The sequence below is a fragment of the Pezoporus wallicus genome, unplaced genomic scaffold (assembly GCF_028554395.1).
Source record: "Pezoporus wallicus isolate ANWC-B61680 ecotype Strahan unplaced genomic scaffold, APGP_CSIRO_Pwel_v1 contig_8542, whole genome shotgun sequence".
Classification (NCBI taxonomy): domain Eukaryota; kingdom Metazoa; phylum Chordata; class Aves; order Psittaciformes; family Psittacidae; genus Pezoporus; species Pezoporus wallicus.
In genome coordinates, this window is record NW_026640148.1 from 239,047 (window position 1) to 256,891 (window position 17,845).

A 17,845-nucleotide genomic window follows, 5' to 3' on the forward strand; every position below is an offset into this window, starting at 1 on the left:
CTAACGAAGGCTGAAGTGCACCTTCTACAGGCTTTAACTGGCTGCTTTGTGCATCTTTTTGATTGAACTGGGGCTGTGCTTTTTGCCAGGGCCTCCAGACCTCTCCAGTGGTCTGTTTCAACAGAGAATAAACAGTGTTTTATTTGAAGGCTACATAACCTTTAACATTGCTCATTCTTCCTCCTTCCTCCGCTAGGAAAAAGGGCACTGTGAGTACACCAGAGCCTGAACATCCCCTGCCTTATCCCAGGGGGAAATTTCCAAAGGTGTTTTCTGTCTCCATAGACTCAGCATCTCCAACAAGTCTCAGGAAGGACCTCACTGCAGCTCGGCTTCTGAGACCTGCATTAATGCTTCCGTTTCTCAGAGAGCAAGAAAGAGCCATGCATCAAGTTTTGGAGCCAAGTAGCATCAGCATTTTTAGTGGAGCATAGCTCTGGAAGGGAAAAGCTTTACTATGAATAATTAAGGGCTGAGGAGGCATCAAGCTTTCAGAGGGCTCTGCTGGCTTTCCTTCGAAGTGGATGGCTGGGTTTTCATGAAATGGTTTTGTGAGGGGGTCAAAACTATGCATAGGGTGCTGGTTGTGGGATGTCTGGCGGTGATGACACGTTTGTGAATCCATCCTCTTTATGATGGCTTTAGGTAATCTGGAAGCAAACGTGTAACAGAGGTGGAGGGAATTTCTGTCTAATCAGCCAGAGACACAGGCTTTCTTTTTCCTCCCCCTTCCCCAGAGGAGATGAATAGGTGTTGTGTAGGCTTATGCTAACAGGAGCAATTTGGTAGGAGTTTCATAGTTTTCCTTTCAGCACTTATTAAGCTTCTTGCAGAAGTGCATCTTTTAAAGATGAGTTACCCCTGTATTGTCTGATGGGAAGAGGAGGCTTTTGTAAGCACGCGGGTAGGCAGTGCTGTGTCTCTGCTCCCACTGTCGCACTGGAGGAGCTGGGATGAGCAGTGCAGTGATGTTTTGAAGCTGGTGCTGAAGCACAGAGGAGTTGACTGACTCGTGTGCTGGTCTTCAGCAAACAAGACTTCTGAGTACTTCAGAGAGTGTGATCTTGTTTCTTTCTTGCTTGCTTGGGAAGAAGCTCATAACAGTGACGTCCTTCTGATCTTCCTTTTTTGCGCTTTTAATGCTGTTGATGTGACTGCTGCCTTTGAGCAATCTCTTCCTTGATCTTGCTATTTAACCCCAAGGGGGGTTGTTTTCGTGAGTGAATTGTTGTACTGTGTCTTCATTAGCATATATATTCTATGCAGAATCAGTTCTGCTTCTTGAATTTACTTCTTAAATAGCTTACATCTTTGTTAAGTTATGACATGACACAGACTGCAGGATGTCCAAACTACAGGTTCGCTGATGGTATACATGACAAGTCAGCCCTATTGGCCAACCCCTTGCTTTTAGGAATGGGAAAGGCTGTATGAAAAGTGTCTTCAGATGCTCTCTTGTTTTACAGACACTGTAGCAAATGCTTCAGGTCCTTTACTAGTTGAAATAGCAAAGAGTCCGGGGTCTACGCTAGGAATCACACTGACAACAACCATGCACCGGAACAAACAGGTCATTGTCATCGACAAGATCAAGCCTGCCAGTGTGGTGGACAGGTACAGATCTGAACGCGCTGCTCCTAGCTCTGCTTTTCCGTTCTCTGCTGCTTTTTTCTTCCCTTGTTACTTATATACCATTCTTTGCTGCCTCTCCTAGAAATGCCCATGTCCACATGTTCTTAGCACTAAAAATATGTGACCCAACAGCAGTAGACACTCCTCAGTGGGCAGGAATGTAACTCAGTGCATGTGAAAGCTGAGCTCTGATTTAAAAACCTCAGCTCTGACTGCCCTGGAGCTGTGCAATGGCAAAAACCTATTCTGGAAACTTCTGGCTAGAGCCTTTTCCTGATGGGCAAGTCAGCTAGTCACCCTTCACATGGGGATACAGGATGACAAACCGTTATGCACCCCTAGTTGTGGTTAGTCATGTTGCTAAGCTGAACTCTTGGCTTGTAGGAGTTATCTACACTGCTGCATAAGCCCACTAACTGAGTAGGCACTATTAAATGCTTAAAAGATCTTTTCCAAGCCACCCTCAGCACTGACTCAAGCATGAACCATCTTAGTTGGTATTTTGGGCAGTGCTCGAACCTAAGTTTCTAATTGGAAGTAAGAAAAGACATGTGAATTCCTGTGATTTTCTTTCATACCATAATTCACGGTTGAATTTTGCATGTGTCTGCCCCCAAGTGTAAGGACATGGATTTTGGCCATGTGTGTAATTACCTCTCTCGCTGTTTCCTTTGCAGATGTGGCGCGCTGCATGTTGGTGACCATATTCTCTCCATTGATGGCACGAGCACAGAGCACTGCTCCTTGTTAGAGGCAACTCAGCTTTTAGCTGCCACTTCAGAAAACGTGAAGTTGGAGATATTACCTGTTCACCAAAGCAGGCTGCCTTTGAAACCTCCTGAAACAGGTGAGTCCTCTCTGCAAACACTGTTGGTCGCCCTCAAAACTCACTTGAGGTCCCTACTGGGGTTCTTGCTGCTTTTGAATGCTGGCAACAGACTCCAGAGACATCTGTGGAGGGGAAAAAAAATGATGTTTTGATGAAATGCATGTGATTAGATGATGTTCTTCAAGGATGTGAATAGGGAAAAAAAGGTAACATCTGTGCTTGAATGGGGAAATTGGAGTTGGGAATCCCACAGTTTGGCAGTGCTGAGTGCTGTGCAAACTGCTTCCTTAGTACCTCAGATAAGAGACTTTAATGGAGAGGGATAAAAAGCAACCTTGGTGCTAGCAAATGTATTTCCAAGCTGAGATTTCATTTGCTGATGCCCAGTATGGCTTTGTCAGTAGCTAGGCAGGGTCCTGCTGGACCTCCATAGGAAACTAATCTGTAAGCATCCTCCAGACCAGCCTGTTTTGAGTGACAGCTGTGTCTGATCAGCCATCGGCAGGGTGGTTGCATCTGTAACTGCCCCTTTTGCAACCATTGTCAGTCACTTGTGTCTTTAATGATACTGTGCACAGTAGCCCTGGGCACAGCTCTTTTCTCCATTCACTTCTTGGGCAGTTTGGAGAGAGGAGGAAAGTATCTGTGTTGTCTTCTTTAACATGATGCAGTGAAACATAAAATCTAATAACATCTCCATGTCTAGAATTAAATCTCTTGCATGTCCAGTCCGATTTGTGCAGAATCGAAGCAGTTTAACAAGGGGGGTGGATGACTTGACCTTTGTGCCCAAGAAAAAATGGAAAGCTATAATCCTTTTTCAATGGCTGTTAAAATGAGCTATTCTCCTCCTTCCATTAGTGCCCTGCTCCTAATCTTCATTCAAAATACATTAATTCAGCAGCAGCTCAGGAGAAGAAGGATCCATGAAAGGCCAGCTCGGTGTGTTCAGGACCTATTTACCCAAACCTCCATACATCAGATCAGTTTGCTGTGATAGAAATGCAGAACATAAACTTGGGACAAGAGCTGCAACACATGAATAGGGAAAATAAGGGGTATAACAACTGTTTTCACTTTAGATGGTTGGGGATCGCAGGGAAGGATGCTGTTCATCCATGTGGCTGTTAGAAGGCAGAGAGACCTCTGTGGTTGGAGACCACTGCTTGGGCTTGAGCCTTCAGCAGTGCTGATGGGGGTGGTGGAAACATGAAGGAGAGCACTTTGGGCAGGAGGAGCAGTGCTCCTCAGTGGTGTAACCGGCCATAGTGAGCAGCAGAGGAACTGCACCAAGGCTGACCAAAACTGCGTTTGGACCTGGGATAGGCATTGCCTTCTGCTCGTGGTGCCAAATGCCAGCTCCACAGGCTGCTTGCTTGGGGTTTAGGGAAACAACCAGGGGCAGTAAGGAAAAGTGGGCCATGCAGAAGCAAACTGTCATGATTGCCAAGAGAGTGAAACCTGGGGGTAGCAGATGAGGAGAGGAGACTGTGCAGACCCTGTTGAGCACTTGCGGTGCAGTTCAGCCGTTCCAGCGTGTGCCTGTATGGGGCTTGGTACTATGTTTTTCAATAGCAGCCTCTCATGCAGTTAGAATCTGGTTATTGAGGAGGTGCAGAGGGAGCTGAAGCTGCAGCAGCCGTGCAAGAATACAGCCTGATGCTGAAGCAGGGATTTAGAATCATAGAATAGTTAGGGTTGGAAAGGACCTTAAGATCATCCAGTTCCAACCCCCTGCCATGGGCAGGGACACCTCACACTAAACCATGGCACCCAAGGCTCTGTCCAACCTGGCCTTGAACACTGCCAGGGATGGAGCATTCACAGCTTCCCTGGGCAACCCATTCCAGTGCCTCACCACCCTAACAGGAAAGAACTTCTTCCTTATATCCAGTCTAAACCTCCCCTGTTTAACCTGTTGAACCCATTACCCCTTGTCCTGTCACTACAGTCCATAATGAAGAGTCCCTCCCCAGCATCCCTATAGGACCCCTTCAGATACTGGAAGGCTGCTCTGAGGTCTCCATGCAGCCTTCTCTTCTCCAGGCTGAACAGCCCCAACTTCCTCAGCCTGTCTTCATACAGGAGGTGCTCCAGTCCCCTGATCATCCTCGTGGCCTCCTCTGGACTTGTTCCAACAGTTCCATGGCTCTAGGGGTATTTGGAGAGTTTGGGAGAGGATTATGCCCTGCTCACAAGACCAACAGGAGCAGATGGTGCCCAGGAGTGGTGCTGGGATGGATGGGTTTCCTCAGGCAGGGATGATGTGTGAAAGCTTAGGGAAGGCTGATGGTTTTATCACCGAATTGTCCAACATCTCTTCTCTTCCCAAATGCACTGACATCTGAGTTTCAAAAGTGCTTTTCTTTCTGTTGTCAGATATGTGCTAAGAATTTATAGACAAATGGCTTTAATTACTATAAATGGATTAAATGATTTTGTATATATGCCCGTAAGCCCTGTCCCTCATGTTCAAAGTGTTTAATTTTGTTAAGCACTTTCCTTTTTGTCTCGCTATAGCTACATGTATTAATTTGATTTTTGTTTTTAAAAGCTGCCTGGCTCTGAATTTGCTTTTAAATCCACAAATAAAAGCCTCAGAGCTGGAAGTGTATTTTTCAAGAGCTTGATAGACTAAGTGCTAAACTCATTGAATGTTTAGCAGGCTAAATACAATCACTCTATTGGTTGGCAAACCTGACCTAAATGATTTGATGCTTATGATGCACGCACACAGAATGGATTTCCACTGTTAAAGGCACTTACAGATGACCTTTAGATGAGATCTCTGGGTGGACTCACTCAATAATCTGAGTCCCTGTGCCAGGTTTGCACTTGTAGGCAGCTCTGAAAGTGCCAGCGCTGGTGGCATTTCTGCCTGCTTGGAGAACACAGAGCCTGGAGGAGATCTCATCCTGGGGAGGGTGTTGTCAGTCAGTGCACGTGGGTGCAAGGTTAAGAGCTCTGGGATAACTCGTGGCTGCAGTGATGCTCCGCTGTGAGATGCTGCTCATGCTTAGCTGAATAAAAACAGATGCTCGCAGTCTTGCTCATTAGCCAGTGATTCCTCTCAGAAGAAAACAGATCCAGACAGCATGGTGCTAGAGATTCAGGAGAGAACCCCCTGCGCTGTTGGGTGAGGAAGGACCAAACTGACGCTGTGCTAAAGGAGCGTCAGTGAGAACAGACAAGGGACCTGGTCCACTGTGGGGCGCTTCAGAGGAGACCTGTGGCATCGTGACTTGGTGTTGCAAAGCCACAGTTCCTGGGACAAGGGATTTCCAGATGATTGCTGTCAGGCTGCAGCAGATTCCTGCCAACGTGTCTGGGCTGGGGTTAGGGTTGAAGTTAAAGCAGCTGTGTGCCCGTGAACAGTCTGCCATGTTGGCGTCATGTTTAATTTAAGAGATTCCACACTCTTGGCATCTTTTCCTGTGTCGGTGGCCCTCTGTAACTGCCTTAAGCAGCAGTGATCAAGTCCCTTTTGTTCTGGTGAGCTGGAGGCAGCCCTCTGCTGCTCCTCTGTTTCATCCATATGTGCATTCCCAGCCAAGAGCAGCCGCTAAACAACCAAACATTGATGCTAAGCAAAGCATTCCTTGGCATGTGTAAAAGGTGTTGAGCCCTGTCCCAGGGAGGGCAGCAAGGTGGGAAACAGCACAAGGAGGTTTCCCTGGTACTGTCAGGTAACACTTATGGGGCCCCTATGGGAAGCCTGTGGCTGGATGGAGCTTCTGCATCTCACACAGCAGACTGCAAATGGTAATGACATCTGTGTGCTCTCAGCATGGCTCAGTCAGGCCATGGGCGCAGGATGCAGAGGTTTTTATGGGGAAGGGGTGGATCTCTGCCACTTTGCATCAAGTGTCATGAGGTTACATAAGGATGTTGCTGCTGCTTGACGCACTCTGATGTGTTCAGAGCCAGGATGAGGCTCTTTCCTACAACCTCCTGGCTCATGCTTCTTACCTTTTCTTTCTTATTTCTCCTTCCTGTCTGTGGCGATTTCTGCCCTCCTGGGTGCCATCAGTCAAGGTGCAGAAGAGTGACCACCACCACTGCTGGGACCCCTGCGTCAACTACTGTCACACCCACCACCCTGGGCACTGCAAGACACCCACTTGGAACCAGGCGGCTGGACAGGATTACTGCAAATGTAACCTCAGTGCATGGCATTGCCCCCATCCCTGCATATGTTCATTCATGTTGTGCCCCTCCTTTTCCTTAATACCCAGCTCCATAGCCTGCCTTGTCACTTGTTTCCTTCTTGGTCACCTGGGTCTGTTTCCACAGGTCCAGTGTTGAGGTACAAAATCAGTATCTGCAGCCCAGCACAGACCTGGTAACTGCAACCAGAGCAGGGTGCTGGGCAGACCCATGCTCCCATCCTCTAACCCCACACCCCAGTGCCTGGTTTCTTATAGCAGAAATGAGTGGGACGAGGAAGGCATCTCTGCTGCTGTGTGGGAATGCGATATGACAACACACCCAGCTCAGCCCTGATGCCACACAACAAGTTAGCAACAGGATTTTGTCTGCTTCAAAATCTATAAACCCACCTCCTGCAGGATGCAGGCTCTGTGCAGCCCCAGGTTTCTTGTACTATGGCAATAAGATAGGGAGGAGGAAACATTGCAGTGTCCGAAGCAAACAGGGCAGCCCACTGGCCCAGCAGCTCAAGTTCAAGCTGTGGTTTCTCTTTGTATGTATTTAAGGTTCATTAGTGCCATCGTGCCAACCTCCTGTTGGCTGCCCTGCATCTGTGATGCATTTCTCACCCGTTGGCCTGAATGCTGCAGTGACAGGCAGCCCAGCACACCAAAAAGCAATGTCCATTTGGGGTCCGGGCCCACCCTCACAGCTCTCCTGGAGCTGCAAGCCTACGACAAGGTCTTGTCTTGAGTCCTGGAGCTGTGAAGGAAGAGGTGGTCTGAACCCTATAGGTGTTTGATGAACCCTGTGAGGTGACCCCACTGCTGCACCTCGTAGTGCGTGCCCTTAACACGCTCTGTATTTCCCCAGCTCTGGTGGCTGCCAACTTCTCGTCTCCCACCATGAACGCACAGGGCTTCCCGTGCCAGAACTCGAACACGCTACCTCGCAGCTCCCACCCCATGAGCCCCCGCACCACCATGCTGAGGAGGAGGCAGAAGAAGAAGGAGCACAAGAGCTCACGTAAGCATGATGGAGGGCTGGGTTGGATGGGGTGTGCACGCTTGCCTTGCTGTCCTTAGCGTTGACCATAGCCACGGTGTAACCGCAATCTCAGCACTGTCAGTCACTGTCTCCATCACTGCCCCACCAAGGTCTGCGACCAGATCTGCTGCACTGACCATACCCTGACCTTCTGCCTCTCTCCCCCTCTCAGTGTCACTGGCCTCCAGCACAGTGGGTCCTGGCGGGCAGATAGTCCACACGGAGACGACAGAGGTGGTGCTCAGGGGAGACCCTTTGAATGGCTTCGGACTTCAGCTCCAGGGAGGCATCTTTGCTACTGAAACCCTGTCTTCCCCACCTCTCGTCCGTTTTATTGAGCCTGACAGCCCGGCAGAGAGGTTAGAGACCTTGCCCTTGGATGCTGATGGTGCTGCTGCTGAACATTTCATGGTTTGGTTTGTTTTCTCTCCTCAGAGGCTCATTTAGATATTTACTCTCATCCTTGTAATATCTCCCATTCTTCACTGGGCATGGTTTACTGTCACTGCCATTTCTGCACTCGTCGGCTGACCGCGGCCTCCCTCGCATCCCAGGTGAACGTCTTGGCACCAGGCTGCGGCTGTTCTGGGAGGAGGAGGAGGAGGAAGGGAGCGTGTGTCTGTGTGAGAGTGCCATTCCCATTCCTTGTTGGGGTTCTTTCTTGTTGGAAAGATAAAGCTTTTATCTTGGTGCAGAAAGGGGAAAGATCTAAACTAATGGGTCCAGCAAAGCGTTTTCTGCCTGGTTTCATCGTAGTAGAGCCTGGCTATGTAAGTTGTCCTTAAAGCCAAGGTTTTGATGTGCAGAGGAGGGCTCTGACTGAGGTGCAGGTAGGTGCTGCATTTAAGCACTCTTGCTTTCAGCTTTACAATGCTGGGAAAAGAGCAGAATGGAGGAGCAGCATTAACTGCTGCGTGTCACTCCCTGGGATACTGGGAGCAATGACTCCTCCAGGGAAGTCTTGGAGGGCCCCATCAGAGGGGGGTGATGTTTTGTGTCCCTAAGCCAGCCCTGGCTGGGGACACAGACATGGGGGAGTTGTACAGAAGGGAAGGTGTCTGCAAAAGGAAATGCAGGTCCTTGCTATGCAGAGCAGCTTCTCCAGGCGGCTGAAGCAGAGGCTGCTGTTTGTAGGAGGAGAGGGACAAGGGGCTGGCAGAGAAAAACACTTGTCCTGACTATGCAGATTAAAGGAGATTTCAGAAGCCTTTAGTGCCTTTTTGTTTGTTTAAAAATGAAGGTGATGGTGTTTTTATCCTCAATTACCAGGGTGAACTTGGCTCACCTTGCAAAGCACCAAACTCCTTTTATAAAAACAAAGCCTGCTGTCCCAGGGGACAAGGGAGATGTGCTGAAATCCGCCTGGCTTTGCTTTATCCTCATGCCAAACCTGGAGCAAAAGCAGAGACTCGCAGTGCAATCTTGCTTGGCTCTAATGTTTCACCCAGGCTGCTCTCCCTCTCGGCTGCCCACCCAGCAGGACTCGTGTTCTCTTGGCTGCTTTCTGGTGCCAGGGAGCAATCTTCCCTGTGTTCACAGCCTGCATTTGATTTGGGGATTAAATCACTGCAGTGTATTTAGTCCTCCCCTAGACCATGCTGCTCTTCCGAGCTGGCAGGGAAGCAGCCTTTCCTCCCCACCTTTGATGAGTGCTGTGGGCTTGCAGCAAGGTGGAAAAGGCAGTTTTCATTTCACTTGTTGTTTCTTGCTGCTCTTGTTTGCTCCATCCTTTCTAGATACCTTAGTCCCTGCCCTTGAGAGGTTCTGCTCTACCTACAGCCCATTAGAGCTGTTTTTCTCCCCCATACCAAGGGCTCTCGGCTGAGGCTGGGCTATGCTCTTGTGCTGCAGTTGTTGCTCTTTGCAGAAGAGGGTGAGCAATGGGGGCACAGGGATCAGGATTAGCTGCCAGGGTTTCTCTTGCATGTTCACACACCCCTGTGCAAGACCTGTCAGTCTGAATGTGCTGTTGTACAAGTGCATGATCCACAATAGCTTTGTTCATACCTGGCTTGCCATGGAGGAGCTGCCTCTTGGGTATCTAGCAAGTCTGAGTAGTATTACCAGGGAGGAGGATGGCATCACCCTACTTTCAGGGAGGCTGAGCTGCCTCTCATGTATTACTACTTCATGGCACGCAGTTTGTAGCAAAAGCTCTTGAGTTCCTGACTTGTGATTTGGTTTAGAGCCAATAGCCTCTAATAACTTTCCTGCCCCACCTGTGGTTTTGTTTCCTGGGTGCAAGATGAAGCCTTTGGGCTCTAAATGGGACAGTGATTCAGCCCCTGTTATCAGCAGGTTGGGTGGAATAGGAAGATGGCTGATGTCCCCTCTTTGTTGTCTTGGAACATGCACTTTTTGTGTCTTTCCTCCCCCTGCTGTCATTGATGGCAGTGGGAGAGTATCTGGCTTCTCCATCCAGGTATCCAAAATCAATGCTTGCTGCTGAGTTACATGTTTTCTAGCTCTGCTCAGACACAGTTGTTTGATCATGGTACTTCTGGCTTTTAAGCATGAATACTTTGTGAAAGGAAGATTTAGCAGCTGGGTGACAGCAAAGCTTTGATCTTTTGGAGCTGGGACCCCCCCCCCCCCCACCAGCATGCACACATACGCACACAGATGTGCACATCTGACCTGTGCAGGCCAACTCCAACACAGGTAAAGGCACAATGGATGGGTTTCTGCAGCTGGTGATGTGTGGCTGTGGTCACAGCTACTGCCGCTCACCCCACGGCTGGAGGGACCATGCAGAACCTGATGATGCTGAGTGAGATCTTCAGTGCATATCCTGCCTAAGGCTTGAATATGCACTGCTCTGCGTCTGGCTGCTCTGTTGCTGCCTTTGAGCCTGAGGAATGAGTTATGACAAAATGCAAATCTCTGCAGCCCCAGGGAGACTTTTCCATCATGGACTTCAATGCATCCATAAGGCTGTCTTTCACTCCAGGAGATGCCTGTACTCTTGTTCTTTCTGATTTTAATGCACTTTTCTCATGATCTCAAAGCGCTTTGTGAGCTCTGATCTTAGACTGCACATCCCCAAGATAAATGCCCTCTCTTTGGAAAAGCCATCCAAAAGGTTTGCATAGGACCTTACAGCAGAGCCAAGGAGAGGTTTGCAGGAGCCTTGGCTCCGCAGGCCCTGCTTCCACCACAAGAGCACACGTCAAGAGGAAACTGGTGTCCCTGGAATTATTGTGAAGGGTTAACAAGGCACGCTGGGTCTCTTTGCACTCAGAGAGGGAGCCAGAAGGTTGTAGCTTCACTCCACAAACTTTTATAAGCCTGCAAGACCAGGGCTTCAACAGCCGTGATTGACTGGGGCTAATAACAGAAGAAATACTTTTCACCTATGAGAGCTATTGGCTGTAAAACACCCAGGCAAATCCACCACGGCTGAAGAAACACAAGAAATGGGTCTTTTGTGAGGAGGCAGCTCAGGTGGGAAAGGTGGCAAACGTTTGCTTTGATGCTGTGTAAAAGTATCCTGTGATCTCCCAGCCCTCGTAGCTGAAACAATGGTGCCAAAATGGAGTGTGTCTTGTGTGAGCTTGAAATGACAGTGATGACTGTGTGAGGCAGCTGTCGGTGTCTCTGAAAGGTGCATTGTGGCCATAGCAAGAGAGCTCTTGGTGCTGGGGTAGGCATCTCTGTCGTGCTTCTTGCCATCTTCAGATCTATAAGCGGGTATTTCCAAGTGCGTCTGTGTGGCTGCATAGCCACAAGTCCAGTAAAGGAATGTAATTAAACTTGATATAATTTATTCATAAGGGTGGATTCATTTATACACCATGGAGCTGTCTGTCCTAATCCAAGTCTCCTTGGGCAAACAATTCTGAATGGACATCTCATAAAATAGCCAGTGTTTCTCCATGGATGACATGGACTCAGGCAGCAGTGTAAATATACTGCAAGTTTAATACCTTCCTACCAGCAAAATAACCTCCTTAGGCTCTCTCCAAGCTTGTTCATATCTCAGCTTTTGATGGGCCACCAGCAAAAACTGTTGTGCTTGTGCATTTTTCTTGCTTTTGATTCTTCTCTTCTTAACCTGGCCTTTTACATAACATCCTGTTGTTTGGAGGTGAATCATACCGTGCCAGTGTCCATTGCCTTTGATGTTGTCTTTGTGTGCCTGGAAGCTGTGGTACCATGTTTTCTTACAGTTGAATTGGGTGTAAGTGATGAATAGTGACTGGAAGGGTTTAGTAAAAACCAAGCTGTCTACCACGAAGTATGAGTGGAAGCTGACATGTAGAAAGGGGAGGATGAAGGATGTGCTTGATCGTTAAGAAGAAGGGGACTAAAAGTTCTCTGGAGAAGGCTCAAAACAGGATAGCTGATGCCTTCTGGGAAACCTTTGTGGTAAACCAACTCCAAATATTGAGGTGAACCCTAGATTTGTTCCCATAACCCTCAACCTATTTTGGAGACCAGTCTGTAGCTCCTGTTGATGGAAGAAGAATGGTTTCCTAAGCTCTGCTCAAGTGGCAGCCTTGTAGACAGGCGACGAGCAGAAAAGGTGTGGTTCTAACAAACAAGTGGTGGAGAGTATGGAGAAGAAGGAAGATGAGCAATTGCCCATGGCCAGCCACAGGGAACACTGCACTTGGTTTTGTAGAGCCATGGGCCAGCTCAGGTTAACTGTGGGAGATCCTGTCTTGATGATGTTGCAGTGTATGTATCAATAAAGGAGAGGGTGGATAGTGAATGTAGTGGTTCATGTGTGAAAAAGCCTTGCCTATGAATAGAGGGATCCCAAGAGACAAACCATGTATAGCCAAACCATGGTGTAGCAGCATCTCTCCAACGTAGCCTTGCCATCGTTATTTTCTTCCCCTGATGATCTAAACCAAAACCCCCAAAGGGCCAGCTGTGGTGAGCTTTCACATCAGAGTAATATTGGTCTTTTGAGGCAGTTAAAAGGTATCAATGTACATTTGGCTTCCAGAATTGCAAGGGATAAATGATTATCCAATTTACTGAGACGTTTCAGTGCATTCATTGGATTGTAGCTTCAGTATTAGGCATATATTAAGCAGAGGAATCTGTGATTTTCAGTGCCATTGGGTTTCAGAGTGTGCGGGCACATGGAAATAGGGTAGGATAGGGTCAAAGGGCACATGCCCTTGCATTTATCACTCTCATCTCTTGGCCATAGTGTTGACTTTTAGAAAAGGGAGAGTTAATTTTATTTACCTTTTTTTTTTTCTGGAAGTTGCAGGAAATGTGCCCTAAAAAGGTTATTTAGGAGCAAAGTATGTCTGAACACAAGCAAACCACAAGGGTTTGCTGCTTTGTCACCTTCCAGAGGCTCTTGGCATTGGGATGGGCATCGCAGAATGAGTTATCTGCCCTTTGGGCCACTTCTGCAGGATTTGTCTCTACTCTGTGTATCTTGTAACAGATTTGTTGGGCAAAGTAACTCATGGCTGGCTGTGGGGCTGTTTTTTCTCCTTTCCTTTTTCCCTGCCTCCTTGTTTCCCTTTCCCTCTTTTTCCCCAATGTGGACTGCAGGTGTGGGCTGCTACAAGTAGGAGACAGAGTCCTTTCTATCAATGGCATTGCGACTGAGGACGGGACTATGGAGGAAGCGAATCAGCTCTTGCGTGATGCTGCGCTCACAAACAAAGTGGTGCTCGAGATTGAATTTGATGTTGCAGGTATGTTGCCAAAGGGCTTGCTGCTCCTCACTACCCGCAGAACTCTGCCTGGGGCTTTGCTAACCCATAGGAGGGACTTTATTCTCATAAATACAAGAGGTTTTCCCTGCAGCTTGGAGGGAAGAGCAAGAAGACCTTGTGAGACCTTTGCCATTTCTTGTTGTCCTCTAATGTGCACTGAGATGGAGGGTACTTCTGATCCTTTCATAAATGCCCTGTGCTCATTTGGCTGACAGAAGCCAAGGAGTGGATAAAAAGGCCACCTGCACTTTAAATATTTGGTCATTAATATGACTAATATTTATGTTAATTCATAGCCTTGACACAAGGAGGGAGCCCAAGGTACTGGCTGGGGCTAGAGTGCAGCTTTATATTGAACCAGAAAAGAAATGACATTGTTTTCCTTTAACATTGATAGACTGCCTCGGTCTTGAAATGCAGCATGATGTGAGCACTTCACTTGATGTTCAGAACATGTATTTTTAATGAGAATCCAAATTTTAACCTAAATTCTTCATGGCCTCAGATAACGACCTTCTTTGAACCAGTAAAGCTGAGCTTTATGGGCTTGTTTTCCTTGGGTCTGAAGAAACCATTCATGCAACTGAAAACTGTCTTTTTCTCCTCTTTTCTTTCTTGTCTGTTTTTGGGTTTATAGAGTCTGTTATACCCAGCAGCGGTACTTTTCACGTTAAATTGCCCAAGAAAAGAGGAGTAGAGCTTGGAATTACAATCAGCTGTAAGTATTGCTCAGACTTGTGCTAGCGGTTACAAGAACTGTTGCTTTCCACTCTGGCACATCAGAGGGGTCCCAATGGAGAGAGCTTTGATGATGTGGGGTTTCCTGGTTGCACTCATAGTGCTTGTGATTTATCCCAAACTGAATTAGATGTGCGGCTCCTGTCTCCACAAGCTGGTGACTGCAGAGTAGGGCAGCTGCATGAAGGGCTGGGGCAAAGGATGTGTCTCAACCGATCAGTTGGTCTGTGCTGCAGACTTATATAGTTATATTATATGATATTGATATTTAATATCATGTTTACTTCCTTGCTCACAGTTGTATTATGTGCCTTTTAAAGAGGTATTGCCTGGGTCTGGTGGGACTCTTGCAGGGCAACCTGGAGGGAGGAGAGCAAGTGTGAGGTGAACCCGCAGCTTAAAGGGTACAGAAGGGAAACTGCCAAGAGGAGGAGGAGAATAAAGGGCGTAAGAGGTGGGGGAAGAAGGCACTTGAGGGTTCAGGAGGGTGCTGGGCAGGGTTTGCCAGGAGTTGTTGCATTGACTAACCCCAGCTGTGGTGAAGGAGGTCCGTGTGCCAGGACTTGGTGGGCACTAAGAGAATGAGACATAAACCTTCTTCCCTTTCTCTCCTCACTCTTCATTAATTATCTTTCCCTCCTTTAATTTAAAGGCCTTTTGGCCTCTTTGTAGAGGATGCTGTAAGGAGACGAGATGGGCAGATCTGTCCCAGATTTTTGGCTAACTTGGGGTTGTTGTTATGCCTTGCATCTGTGAACTTTTCCTTTCTGATCCCTCTTTCACTGGTGGGTAAACAGAGTTGAATCATCTCAGATTTGCCATGCCTGGAGGCTGCCACCACCTCTGAGCTGAAACAAAGCAGCTTGTGATGGGATCTTGCAGTGATGGGATCTTGTGTCTAAGCCCTCAAAGCATGGACCCAGCTGTGTCTGGGGAATGGAGTTGCTAGGGACACTTTAAAAGGAGAATTCATTAAAATAGATGAGTTGTTTGCAATTACCTCTTGGCATTTACAACATTAGCTAGCGAGTTAATTGCAGGTCTTCTGGTCTAAGTGGGGTTATTCTCAGGAGTGACTTGAACATCGACAGCAGGGTGGCTTTGCGCCCTGTGTTATTTCTTCTCCCTCTTCCCAGCTTCCCCTATTCGTGCCACAAGGGTAATCCTGAGAAATAACAGCACAGTGTTTAACATTTGGCTTGGTAGCAATTACTGTCTGAAGACATCAAAGTGCTTTCTGAGGGCAAGGGGGTTACCTGTACTGACATTTCACTGGTGGGGGAGCTGGACACGGCACAGCATCCCAACCCATGCTGGGTTCCCAGCCCACTGCCCAGCTCCCTACGCTGGCATTATGATCTCAGGTAGCAACCTAGGATGATGGATCTGGTAGCAAAAAACCTCTGGCTTGAGCATGGGCTGGGTTTCACCCCATTTAAGCTTCAAAGCTTAGTTTGTATCTGGGGCTGGTGAGCAAAATGACCCCAGGAGTTGCCAGCAAGAGTTTTAATTTGAGGATTCTCACTTAAATGGGGTCTGTCTCAGATATGCATTTACACTTCAAACGTAGTTATATGCTGAAAAGTTTTTCATTTGAAATCTGTTTAAAGAATCGATTTTGCACACTGTTTAGAAACCCCTGCTACATAAAGAGAAACTCACCCCTGGGTTTTAAATAGTTGGGTACCCGTTAGCCAACTACAGAGCGATTTTTAAACACTAAAATAGATCTGATCTCTCTGATTGTTCAACATGTTTGCAGAACATTGTTTGAGTAACGCATGCGCATAAACTTAAGGTATATTTCAGTCCTTTGCTGAGTCAAAGCCAAAATTGTATTTACAAACGGAGCAAAAGACAGCCATCCAGAAAATGTGCAGTGGCAAGGAGGAAATGCTACTTGAATCTTAATTGTGTTTTCATATACTGGTCTGTATAAGCGTATGTCCACATGACCCTTAGCAAATTAGATCTTAATTTTGTCACTCTGCCTCTGACCAGGCAGGTAAATATACCAGTTTCAAACATTAAAACCAAAGCAAACAGCCTTAAGGTAAGTACCTCCTGCAGAGACATGATGTGCATGCAAGTGGCAAAAGAAAAGAGGTAAAAATAACTCTGTTTTGCTGAGTTCCTCCTGGTTCTGCAGATTTGAATGCTTGTATAGATCTAGAAACAGCTTTTACAGCTTTCCTTCTGACACAGTATTGTTTTAAGGTAGGGGACTTGGTTTACTGGCCTCCCACATTGGATCCCTGGTCCCTACTCTCTGAAACAGGGGCATGTTAAATAGATGACAAGCTGGAGAGGGGTCAGTAGAAAGACCCTCTATGCTGTTGTGGCCACAGAATTGGGTTTGTTCCTAACCTTTGTGGTCCAGCTACACTGTAAATGAAAGATGAGTTGCATTGGTTGAGGTTTAGATCTCGCGTTAGAAGGCTCATCTGTAGTTAATTCCTGTGTCTGGGAAGGTTTGCTGCTGCCTTCTTACAATGGGCATAAAGTGTTACGACCTCATCAGAGGAGCACTACAGAAATAAAAGCGATCAAGTTCTTGCTGTGCTGTGGCTCTCAGAGCTAATTGGAAGATGGGCCTAAGTAAAGCAGTGAGGAGAGCAGGGTTCTTGATGGATGCATTGGAAGAATTCCTGTAGTGGAGCTGGCTGCAGGAGGAGTTATAAATCTGCTGGAGAGCCTCATAAAAGGGCTGAAAACCCAGGAGGTTTCTGTATGAGGTTCTGTCTTGGATGAACATACAGGGAGGTTCTGTGCTTGCTCTTGGTGAGGGGCAGATGTTTGTTATGGGCATTTTGTCTTCTCCAAGGTCTCAGGGTTTTCCATAAAGAGAAAGCTTGGGATGAGTAAGCCCCTGGTTGTGATCTATGCACACAGATGGGTTTCTTCCCCCTACTTAAGTACAGCGTGGCAAAAGGATGCATAAAATCAAGATGCACTGTGCAAATATATGCATATACGATTATTTCCTCTTCCATTCCCCAAAGGATGAATAGGAAATCCAAGGGGTGAGTCTCTTACTGACTGTGCTTTGTATTAATGTGGCACCTCAGTGCCCTCAAGCCTCACTTCAGTCTCCTACATTTGCTAAATGAGAAGTAGCAAAGCAAACCACTGAAGCTGCTCTGTTTGCGCTGCTTCTGTGCACTTCATCCAGGGGTGAAGGGGCAAGAAACCAACAAAATTGGTCTCATTTTCTCCATACTCCATTGTCTCAGTTTCTGTCCAAGGCTCCGTTTGGTTGTAAACCAGTTGCTTTGGTTGCAGAGCAAAGTGTGAAGTCCTTTCGGCTCCGTGTGGTTCAGAGCTGTGTGGGCTGTGGAGTTCACTTGTTTGCAGGGACCTCTGAGGTCCTTTGAGTGGTGGGGATGCAGAGATTTTTGACACAGGGATGTGAACGGTCAGTTCTTGTTAGCCTGAAAGACTCATCTCCATTAGCAGAACACATGCCTTAAGTGCTCTAATCTTGCTGGCTGCATTCAGTTCTAATGGCACAGTTTATGCCTTTGTAGGTTTTCTGTAAATCTCTCACAAATTAAAATCTCCAGCAGTGAGAAGCTAATAGTTGTGTATTATTGTATGTTCAATACCTAACCTCTTAAAATAAGATATGGATTTGTTATTAGCCTCTGCAAAATGGTGGTTGATTACACAAAAGATTGCTCTTTGTGTCTGGCTGGGTTTTTTTGGTCTGCCTCAAATAGCCTCTCCAAGGGCTAGCTGTGAAATTTGCTGCAGGGTACAGGTG

General features: G+C 47.3%; 1 protein-coding gene across 7 annotated transcripts in view; it reads left to right on the forward strand.

The window, feature by feature from the left end:
* The window catches only part of GRIP2 (glutamate receptor interacting protein 2), a 239,420-nt gene that overhangs the window by 195,019 nt on the left and 26,556 nt on the right, over positions 1-17,845 (forward strand). For all 7 annotated transcript variants that reach the window (XM_057417663.1, XM_057417667.1, XM_057417669.1 and 4 more), the window contains exons 8-14: positions 1,467-1,614; positions 2,310-2,479; positions 6,492-6,617; positions 7,484-7,636; positions 7,830-8,016; positions 13,178-13,323; positions 13,982-14,062. In XM_057417663.1, coding sequence (XP_057273646.1) covers positions 1,467-1,614; positions 2,310-2,479; positions 6,492-6,617; positions 7,484-7,636; positions 7,830-8,016; positions 13,178-13,323; positions 13,982-14,062 — 1,011 coding nt within the window. The remainder of the gene's footprint in view (positions 1-1,466; positions 1,615-2,309; positions 2,480-6,491; positions 6,618-7,483; positions 7,637-7,829; positions 8,017-13,177; positions 13,324-13,981; positions 14,063-17,845) is intronic.